Genomic DNA, 10475 nt, shown 5'->3' on the forward strand with positions numbered 1-10475 from the left:
ATGGCCTCGCCGTCGCTTTCGATGCTTGCCGCTGTACCATTTGAGCACACGCACTTTACCCCTTCACATTCACGCTCTGCATCTGCAGCGTCCAACTCGTCGACCTTCATGTCGCACGAAGATCTGTTCTTCCAGCACCGCCACCCGCACATCGCACCGACCCATACCCGCCACTCTTCCGGCGCTTCGCAATCTACTTCGTACTCTCTCGGCGCCAGCCTCCACACACCGGCCGACTCGCCTCCGTCTATGGCCAACTACAAGAACCACATTTCTCGCTCGACCCATATACGTCGTGCACGTGCTGCATCCTCTCCATACGGCCGGGACGATGGTATGCTGTCTGGCTCCGAGTCCCTCCGCTCGTCATCGAGCGAGGCAGAGGACATGACCGCCGCCTTCTTTGCGCCACCTGATTACGGAAACATGTTTGTCGAACCACAGGGCATCAGTCCCGAGGCCATGCAGGCCGCCGCCGGCTTTGGCCAGATGACCCTCGGCCCTACCCAGCAGCTCGAGCAGCTCGCCGCCAACGTCCGCGCAGCCACCACTACCAGTGCATCCGACCGTGCCAAGCAGATTTTTGTTCAGGCCTGGTCAGTTCCTCCCCCGATCCCACGCGATGACTAACTAACCCCCCCCCCAGGCTCACCGCCAACTATGCTCCCTACGCAGACGGCAATGTCCCCCGCCAGGGCCTCTACAACTCCTACCGCAACATTTGCGATGTCCACGGCATCCCCCACATCAACACTGCCACTCTGGGCAAGGCAATCCGTCTCTGCTTCCCTGCTATCAAGACGCGTCGTCTGGGTGTTCGCGGAAACAGCAAGTACCACTGTGAGTCGTGCATTGATTCGTCTGTCTTTTTTTTCGCGTTCTCACGAGGTTTTAGACTGTGGCATCCGTCCGGTGACCGCTACCGAGGTCGCATTCTTGCAAGAGTTCATCCGCAAATCCAACCAGCAAGCCCAGCTCGCCATGTCCATGCGTGCTGCCAATTCTTCCCAATCTGGAAGTGATGCCCGTCTGAAGAAGATGACGAAGACGACGAGTCGAACCCGCTCCTGCTCCCCGCCAAACCTCTCTTAACCTCGGTGTCGAAACCAAGTCCGGCCTCAGTGCTTCGCTCGATGACAAGACACCCACGACCAACACACTGCTCTCTGCTGCTCAAGGCTCGCGTAAACCTACGGATGCGTACACTCCGGCCCAAATTCGCAGCCGAAAGAATACTGTCAATGATGATACAGCCACGCCTTCTACTACGATACCCAAAGACACGACTCCCTACGTTGTGCCTCAAACCATGCCTCTGTGCGTCAGATGTCTGGCTTCCCCAGCATCGAAGAGGCACTTGGCCCAAATGCGTCCGTTACATCCCCTCAAAATGTAGCTGCGCGTGAAGTTTGGCGTTGGTTCGAGGCTCATCTTGACGGGCTCATGGAAAGCGTACGCACCTTCCGATTCGACCAGTTCGAAATCCATTTGCGCACGTTCTGGGCTGGATTGAGCGGAGATCACCGTGAAGTTGTGCATGCGCCTGCGGTAGCCGGGCTGATGGCCAAGGCTGATGCAATGGTTTACGATGTGAGTATGCCCTCCTTTGCCACTCAACCCTCTGCTAACGCCACCATCAAAACAGGAAATCCTTGAGTTGCTCAGATCCCAAGTACTGGCCCCCATCCCACCCCAGGCGCTCACTAGCTTGCGTCAATTGGCTGATAAGATGGAGAAGATCTGCTCGTTGCTTTGGAAAACTTTGGTTCCACCTTTGTTGAGCCCAAAGTCGAGTTGGGCGCTCGCTTTGGTCACCTCATTCGTAAGTCGGCACCTCGACATGCGTTGGCCAATTGCTCATTATTCTCTATCACAGTTCGGTTCTTGGACATTTTCCAAGTCACACAGGCGTTGTCGTCGGTTCTTACGAATCCCAAGCAACTGTCTGATATGAGACGATCATGGCGCGACATTGACTTTGAGTCCGTCCGTAATCAGTCTGCACTTGTATGCAACTGCCGTCACGAAGACCTCGTTCAATTGCTCGAGGTTGACTTTACGACTTTGCTTGACAGCCTCGCGGCCTCTTCGGAGCCCGTTCGCGATGTCATGGCCTGGGCTGACGGCTGCTGTGAGCGTTTGATGGGCGCACGCACCAACGGACAAGAGCGAGCGACAATGAGCTCTCGTAGTGTTCTCATTCGCTGGCAGTATGTCACAAGTCAAATCATGCGTGACCTGGTGAGTTCGGCAAAATATTTGGTTCTAGTCGGCCCAAATTCTGATGGAACCTTGGTATGTGCAGACTATTCGAAGTGACCCCGCCTTTGGCGCGTTCCAGATCTTGAAGCTGTTTATGGAGTGAGCCCTCTCCACATGCCCTGTCCCTGTTTATGTTCCTGACAAGATATCTCCTAGTGATTGGATTGCCCTTAATGTTTTGCGCACGGTGGCACTGTCCACCAACTCGGTGGCTGCGTCTGTAGAGCCCGTTATTCAGCAACAGTTTTTCACGATGGCCGACCAGGATACCCTCGCCCCGCCCGACTTTGCCAACGCCATGGATTCGCGCATGCAGAACCATTTGACACCCACGACTTCGAGCATGCTCGCTGCGCTCAACGACAGCTTCCCCGCTAGCCTCGATGCTTCGGCCTCTGTATTCCATCATAATGGGCCCTACGATAATATGGGATTCGGCCAATCGTCCAAAACGATTTGACCAACCCTGGGTTGGCGACTTTGCCGGTCCAAGCGGATTCGATATGGCTTCTGCCTTTTCGCAGGACTCGGTTCCCCACCCGCCTTCATCCAGCGGCTCGCCAGAACCTAGCTCTGCCATTCAGGAAGGCGTGAAAAACGAAAACCCGGTGGCCTAGAATCTTCAGTAATCTATTCATAACGGCGCGGCATGATCACGGTTGGTTTTCTTGGATTGAGCGTCGCTGCTTCGGAGCGTAAAAAAAAAGTGTGAAGTTCTAGAGTCGCTCCCTAGCCAGCTCAGCGCATCTGATTTGATAATTAATATTCTCATATTTCCATCCCTCGTTCTTTGACTTTCTCCCATCTTCCTTGCCTCACGTCCGCGGCGGTTCCGCGTTCCGCTCACTTTTCGTTCTTTCTTGGCCTCAAATGTATTTTGTCAATCGGACTTTCGCTGTACATACATACCCTCTGTGTTGCAGTGCGGGGCAAACCTTTTTCGCCTTTTTATTCAGTTTGTTCACAATGCGACTAGGTCGGCTACTGGGTTCTCTTTAACTATTTGCCTTGCTTGTTTGTTTGTTTGTTTGTTTCTGGTCTTCTTGGCTTGGTTGTACTTTTTTTCTTCTCTCGTATTGATACCACAGCAAATGGGTCACCTTTGGTTGTTCCAGGAGCTAATCTCAATCAATTCAATTTTGTTCAAAAAGAGGTGTGCGCGCAATCGTATTGGTTACTCTGGGCGCATTAGAGTTTACACCGACGGTCAAGTTAGTTTGAAAAATTATAATATGTATCCATGCAGTGTACAAGTATACAAGAGGGTGGTATTGTAACAAACAAACAAAAAAATCCAACTACAAAAATCATTACACATCTACTCTTGGCCTTCGGCCTCTTTTACTTGCTCAAGTTTTTCATCAACAACTTCCGAGGGGACCTCCGCCGAGGCCGCACCTCCGACCGCAGGAGTATGCGTTGGCTCGGGCGGTTGTTCCCCATTTCCATTCGGTACTTGACCATTGCCAGCCTGAGCTTCGAGTTTTGCAATCTCGGCATCCGCTTTGGCGATCTTTTCAGCAGTCACGCGCTATGGATGACGTATTCAGTTATCATGTGCATATACGTGTACGGGATGAGCATACCTTTTGATTAGCCAAGTACCAATCGCGCTTCTTTTGCAAGTCAGCAATGCAACGTTCCACGTCTGCTTGCGACGATGGCGGAGGAATAGACAAAGTTCCGAGTGCGGTGAGGGTCGAAAACGAAACGTGGAACCGATCCTCAGGCTTGGGTGCAGCAGGAGCCTCTTTCTCCTTTGCCGCCTGCTGTTGGTTGGGTTTGCCAGCAGGCGCCTTCTTTTTCTTTGCCACAAAGTAGTTTTCTTCCTCTTCACCTTTCTTCTTTAGAGCGACACCCAGGCTTGGGTCAGCCTCGACAGTGCGGATGGAGAGTTCAGGTACACCAGTTAGGCCGTTGGCAGGTTTGGAAGTGGAGACCTTGTTATCAGCCGCGGCTCCAGTGATCTTTCCAGTAAACAGATCTTTGGAATGATCAGTAGAAATAACTAACAAAAGCACGCGTACTTACCAATGAGGGTCTGACAATCCTCAATCTCGACCTGGAATGCAGGAATCTCGGCCTCTTCACGAATGCGTTGAGCTTGCTCGCGGCGCTTCTGCCTCTCCTCTTCCTCCCGCTGCTTCCTGAAACGCTCCTGCTTACGCGCGCGCTCGTCAGCAATCTTGGCGTAGTACTTGTCGTTGGCTTCACGCCATGCCGCGTTAGAGTCACGCTTCTTCTGGAAAAGCTCGTCAAGTTGACCACTGATTTCATTGCGTTCGTCATAGATCTTGTTGCGCGACGCATATGCCTCGTCCTGCTCCTTCTTGATGTCATCGAGTTCCTTTTTGATGGCATCGTAACGCTCGGACGCTGCCTTGGCTTCTGGATCATCGAGTTCCTTTTTGAGCTCGTCGATCTTGGCCTTGTTGGCTTGGATAGCCTCTTCCTCTGCCTGGAACCCTTCAACGGTCTTGCGCGAGCGCTTGAGCTGGGTGATGTCGTTCAATGCGCGTTTCTCCTCAGCAATCTTCATGCTGCCGCTCTCGACCTGGCTTTCAAGTTTCCTATATGCCGGTTAGTAAATATGCCCACGCATGTCGATGCGCACACGAACTTGATTTGGTTGTCAACATCTTGAACGGTCTTGTACGTGACTTTGCCCTTGGACGCCTGGAGATCTTTGATCTATGCGTCGTGTGAGCATGTATCGCGTGCATATAGCCGGGGTGACGCGTACCTTTTTCTGATTTTCCTCCTGCAAGGCTTTGAGTTCATCCAGAATGCGTGTGCGGCTATTTTTTGCACCAGCCTGTTGGGAGCGGAGCGAGTCGAGTTCGGTCTTGAGTTCGTTGCGACGTTCATTGGCGGGACCGTTTTTGCCGAGAGACGCGATCTTTTCCTTTACCACGCTCTGATTGCAGTGTTAGTGTGGTTTTATTGATAAAATTTTGAGATGCGCACCAGCTGGGCCTGGACAGAGTCGATTTCCTTTTTCAAGGCATCCTGCTGTGCGTTGAATGCAGCCTGATCCGGTCGTCCGCCAACAGCCTTGGGTACATCTTCAGCAGTAGTAGCGACTACGAGGGGACCGGACTTGGTAACAACAGCACCAGGCGCGGACTTGGTGGGAGCAGACTTTGCATTGGCTCCTTTTTTCTGGTCCTTTTTCGAAGTGGTAGCAGAAGGCATAATGGCAATGGACGACGGAGACGGGGCCGGTAGAAATCGAGTATCTGTTTTGCCGAGTTGCTGAGCGCGGTACAAGTCGCTTGTCGTGGTTTCTGAGAGAAATTTATAAATCCAACGTGGCACCTAAAATGGGCCCTCATTTCCTGTTTAGGCCATCTCATTTATTTGAACCAGCCAATCCAAAAAACGCAAAACAACGATAAAATTACAACGTGTGGGAGAACTAATGTCCAGAATTGGCGCGGGATTCATGCATATACCCGTTTCTATTTTTTAATTCTACGCCTAGTAGACGACTTGCTCATCGAGCACCTTGACTTCTGCGAATACCTCGTCGTACAGCTCCCTGTAATCGTCATCCTTGCTCTCAACCATTCCCTCCTGCCCTTCGACCTTTTTCTTCTTCTTCTTCGCATCAGGACATACTAGCACACAGCTGGTTGGTCGTTTTGTGGAACTTGCTTGCCCAAGCTCCTCCTTCGAGGCCACAAAGATGTAAGGAATTGAGGCGTCCTCAGCCATTACGGGCAAGTGCGAAATGATATCGATTGGTGTGATATCTGCTGCGAGAATTAATAGCCTAGTACCAGTCAGTTGGATGGCAGCGGCCTGGGAAGAGCACAACGCACCCCTTCTCCCCCTTTCTTATGCTCTTGACGACCTCTTTGACGCCTCGCTTCACTTGCCTGCCCTTTGACGCTGTATCCGGGTTAGTTTATTGAATAATAAGAGTTAATTAATATAGGCAAACCTTTCTTGACGGTTTTGTGGAGTTTCTTAACAAGCTTCTTGCCTGCTAATGGGTGGGCAATCGGCGAAAGCTACGGGCCAGTCAGCTATAGCCCACCAATAGTTCGATATACATACCTCTTCCACGGGCACGACAATAGTTTCCTTCTCATCCTTTTCTTTCTTTGATTTCTTCTCCTATTCCATCTCATAAGTTCCTACTCGATACCCACTGAGACAAGTATCAAGCTTACCTTGACAACTTCAACTGCTGCAGCCTCATTTACAGCCATAGATACATCACCCTCTTCGTCTACAGCATCCACCGCAGTGGGCTTCTCTTTCTTGGACTTCTTCTCTGCCTTGTCTGTCTTGCCCATTGTAGTGTAGTGAGGTGTGTGATCAGCAAGTTCAAGTCGAAAATTGGAATCCAATTCCAATTCCATCATGTGGCTGTGTCGATTTTTTTAGTAAATTTATGTAAACTAAATACAAAAGTGCTACTACGCCATAGAGAGCGGAGCCCCCCTTGCACAATTACTATCCGTTTCTACATCTACTAAGCTAAAGCTAAATATCTTCATCCAGCTCTGCTCCCTTTCTGAAAACAGCTGGGGACGCTCCTCCGATCCACTCTTCTTCACTGCTCGAACTGCTCTCGCTCCAGCCATCATCGTCCCGGACCGTGTTCCTCCCTGCAGGACTTCGGCTCCGGAATGAAAGTGCTGAAAGAGGACTCTTTCTAAGCCTCTCTATGAAGCTTGGCGAACGTTGGTGTCCTGGGCGGGGAGAAGGGGATTGGATAGATAAAGGATCATGATGTCGACGTCGCAGGGATGTAGGGCTTGGGCTCGGACTTCTATCATCATTAGATGGAGGAATAAGAGATGTCCCATTTTCATGCGCCTTCAATCGATTAGCAACGTCGCGTAAATTGTGATGGTGATGCGGTCGCTTGAAGAACTTTTGCGATCCAGTGACAAACCCGCGTTCGGCGTCTGAGTCCATCGGCAACTGCTCGTCCTCGCCGTCTTGTCCATTGTCCAACGCCAGCAGCTTGTTCTTTGCTTGTAATCCCGCCATTGTTCCAGCTGCGAACTCGCCCAATTCAAATTGCTTGTTCTCATTTGGAGGAGGGGATAGGACTTCATTTGTACTTGGCTCAGCATCTGCACCAATGTCTACGTCCGGTGCAGCTGATTTGATTGGAGTCTGACGGAACGCTTTTCGGCCTTTGTAGATCTCCCGTTCGAGGCGTGTTCGGTTTTCGATCAAGTGGAGCTAGAGGTGACCAACATTGGAGAGGATACATGCGCGAATTCAAGCCACTCACCTTGGGCCATGATACACGTTTTCCGACCGACATCATACGTTCCAGTTCGGCCTCATCAGGGTCACTCAAAATATTGAGCCAGTCCTAATCAACTATCAGAATAGTTTGGCGCTCGACTTATGTTTCGAGCGTACCATTATTGTAGTCCGGGGCCAAATTGTAACAGAGCCCTCAAACCTCTGGGTAAATACACCAGACCAATCTTGACCCAGCAATCGAGGGAGAAGCTCCAAGTCACGGATGACCTACGTTACCCGTTAGCCATGTGTAGGTTGTGATTTCAAGGTGCTGAGCAAACCTTGAAGTTCTTGGTCAACTCGAGTTTCAAGTACTGCTCCGCTGCCGACAATAAAAACCCGCCTCGCCAACCTTTGCCCTTTCGATGTGCGACGGGTTTTCCAGCCGACCCTCGTGGAGCAAAGAAGAAGAGATGGACATGAGGGTTTACTTGTGAGACGATTGGGTGATTGACTGGGGTGCCTAATTAGTATGATATTGTTCTGTAGATGTAAATAGCTTACCGTTGAATAGCAAATTTAGACTCTGTAGTGGGATATCAACTCTGTAAATTAGTTGCTGGGGTCAATATCAGCGTATGAAAAAAGGTAAGTATAACATACCTCAGACTCCCGTCTTTGAATCTCGATCCATAGTTCCACGGCACAATTGCACCAGACCTCGTCTTTTGCATAAGCACTACGGGGTTAAGGATCCCGGGTACGGCTGCACTAGCTATGATAGCACTTTTATAACATAAGATAAGTCTTATAGCAAGGAGTGTGGGAGACCCTTACCTCCAGATAAGACAGTCAGGAGCAGTCAAGTGGTTGAGTAGTTTAGTCGGCGAGTGTTGATCAAATGGGATGACAGATATGTTGAGCACCCTCCCAGTGCGCTGGTACGCTTCTCGAAATGTAAGTGATCCACGAGTGAACCAACACGCCTACAAGAGATTTCGCGTTAGTTGTAAACCGAAGTTGAGCAGGGAGTTGCCATACCTTTCTCGCCCATTGAGGTGTATCAAACCTGGCTCCAGTCACCCTAAAGCGCCTCCACCATACCCTGAATGGTTCTTCACACGCTGTGATCCTGTCTGCCAGTTGAGGTACCAATAGCTCTTTCAGCTCATCATCCGTTCGTGTGCATACGAGTGCGGCCACCAATCCACCAGCACTAGTTCCTGCTATAACACGAGGTAATTGTCCCGCATCAAGGAACGCACGAACGACTCCAAAGTGGTAGTAGCCAAACGAGGCACCACCAGATAGACAGAGTGCTGAAGCACCAAGGTTCTTGTTCGCAGAACGGAAAAAGCGTCGTTTCTCTTCGGGTGAAAGTTGAGGAGTCTCCCTAATGTAGGCGAGAGCAGAGGTTACTTCGTCTAAGTACGACTCAATCAGGTTTTTGGTGCCTAGAAATGTCTGGGGTACGGCGTGTTAGATAGGCGATGAAGTGAACCCAGGCTAAATACCTCGCTGTAAATTCGGGTGCTTTCAATCCCAGCAAAGTTTGCACGAATACAGACTTCAAGAACACCCAGTACACCGCGGGCATCATCTCTAGCCCGGAAAGATTTGAGAGAGCGGTACACCTATAGGTGGGGTTAGGAAGGGCAAATATATACTATATTGGGAGTGGTGGGCGTGCCTTCTTGACCAGCGTCCAGTCGTAATATGGATCTTCGTCGACCTTAAAAAAATGGTTAGCATGGGGCGACCAGCCATTGTATTACCAAGTACCTGTTTCCATTCCTCAAATCCAAGGTACTCGTCCATAACACGAGCAGCTTCTTTCCATTCTTCATACGTCCGAGCTTTACGAAGGTTGGCTCTAAGCTTGCCCTTCTTGCCTCGCCCTATTAGAGTCAGCAAGAATTTAATAAAGTAAAACATTTGTACCCACAAGCCAAGAGCCACTCGAGGGCGTTTACACACTGTCGGATCCATACGTAGGCATAAAACTCGAAGAATATTACTAGAAATAGTAGTCCCTATAGTGCCGGTTGTTGCATGTGATTAGAGCGGAAGCAGATAGGCAATCGGCTTACAAGAAGAGGCCATCGGACAATATGGTATAGGAGCTCCCGGCGACGTGGAGGAAGAAGGCCCCGCCGTCGTCTGAATCACATGAACACATGTCATCGGGTCATAGGAGCCATCTCACCGTTTGACTCGTTGATTAATTGGGGCGAAGTCACTGAGCGCAGAGACTTTTCGGATACGTTCTGCGTGTATGGTCCGAGGAGTACCGGGGAGTGAGGGGGAAGAATCGTCTTGGAGTGTTGTTAGCTCATCGGACTCGAGTGCCTTGGCGAACGCAAGAATATGGCTAAAAATGATGAGATTTATTCTACAGAGTGTCGTTGTACGTACTCCTCATTGATATAATCACGTCTGAGCTCACTGTCGAGAAAGCTGGGCTGGTCGCTGGACGTCATATCCATCACGTGGAGGATTAGAGTCTGATAGACGGGTGTCTTGTGAAAGTGACAGAGGTGGTCATTGGTAAGACCAACCTGGCGCTAATCGTTTTCAAATATGCGAGCAGTCAATCCTGCTGAAGCCAACAGCCTACCGACAGCCTGGTATGCGCACACTGACAATTGATTGCACAATCAGGCTTAGTTAGATTAAATACAAGAGTATTGCACTCCAAGTCTACACTGTTTCAAATGGTCCAGATTCATGGGATACTGAAGCTACAAAGTAAACACCAGGGACCAATAATCAACCATAGGCCACAAGTGTAGCTTTCAGAGATACTGGATGATAGGGGGAGATCAGAATTAGCCGCAGTCAACGCAAGACTGAAACAAAGGATGGATGATGCATGCCCAGGAGAGATACGAAAAGTCGGTTCGTTTGTTGAGGAATCAGTTTATTGTGTGGTGAATTCATTCCTCAATTCATTTGAGACTAAGATCCCTTCGTTGAACGCCACCAAACAACAATGGCTC

General features: G+C 50.2%; 4 protein-coding genes across 4 annotated transcripts; 1 reads left to right on the top strand and 3 right to left on the bottom strand.

Moving 5' to 3' along the window:
• Nucleotides 1-2879, top strand: RhiXN_04034 (RFX-like transcription factor daf-19; the record flags this gene model as incomplete). Its single annotated transcript, XM_043323851.1, has 11 exons — nucleotides 1-596; nucleotides 647-840; nucleotides 896-991; nucleotides 1056-1317; nucleotides 1344-1590; nucleotides 1646-1712; nucleotides 1739-1822; nucleotides 1877-2241; nucleotides 2306-2361; nucleotides 2419-2706; nucleotides 2756-2879. 11 exons carry the CDS (start codon nucleotides 1-3, stop codon nucleotides 2877-2879), a joined length of 2379 nt encoding a protein of 792 aa, XP_043176270.1.
• A 701-nt stretch (nucleotides 2880-3580) lies between these two features.
• RhiXN_04035 (patatin-like phospholipase protein) lies at nucleotides 3581-5457 on the bottom strand (the record flags this gene model as incomplete). The annotated part of the gene is made up of 6 exons (XM_043323852.1): nucleotides 3581-3793; nucleotides 3849-4246; nucleotides 4294-4832; nucleotides 4883-4953; nucleotides 5006-5179; nucleotides 5230-5457. 6 exons carry the CDS (start codon nucleotides 5455-5457, stop codon nucleotides 3581-3583), a joined length of 1623 nt encoding a protein of 540 aa, XP_043176271.1.
• A 285-nt stretch (nucleotides 5458-5742) lies between these two features.
• Nucleotides 5743-6632, bottom strand: RhiXN_04036 (ribosomal protein L7Ae/L30e/S12e/Gadd45 family; the record flags this gene model as incomplete). Its single annotated transcript, XM_043323853.1, has 5 exons — nucleotides 5743-6037; nucleotides 6087-6156; nucleotides 6209-6278; nucleotides 6325-6384; nucleotides 6441-6632. 5 exons carry the CDS (start codon nucleotides 6630-6632, stop codon nucleotides 5743-5745), a joined length of 687 nt encoding a protein of 228 aa, XP_043176272.1.
• A 124-nt stretch (nucleotides 6633-6756) lies between these two features.
• On the bottom strand, nucleotides 6757-9962 carry RhiXN_04037 (patatin-like phospholipase protein; the record flags this gene model as incomplete). The annotated part of the gene is made up of 15 exons (XM_043323854.1): nucleotides 6757-7467; nucleotides 7520-7603; nucleotides 7654-7764; nucleotides 7818-7990; nucleotides 8041-8081; nucleotides 8140-8262; nucleotides 8314-8462; nucleotides 8518-8940; nucleotides 8991-9110; nucleotides 9176-9208; nucleotides 9259-9374; nucleotides 9422-9509; nucleotides 9567-9636; nucleotides 9683-9847; nucleotides 9892-9962. The coding sequence occupies 15 exons, from the start codon at nucleotides 9960-9962 to the stop codon at nucleotides 6757-6759; spliced, it is 2478 nt and encodes an 825-aa protein (XP_043176273.1).
• Nucleotides 9963-10475: the final 513 nt, after the last annotated feature.

Source organism: Rhizoctonia solani, chromosome 1, assembly GCF_016906535.1.
Source record: "Rhizoctonia solani chromosome 1, complete sequence".
Lineage (NCBI taxonomy): Eukaryota > Fungi > Basidiomycota > Agaricomycetes > Cantharellales > Ceratobasidiaceae > Rhizoctonia > Rhizoctonia solani.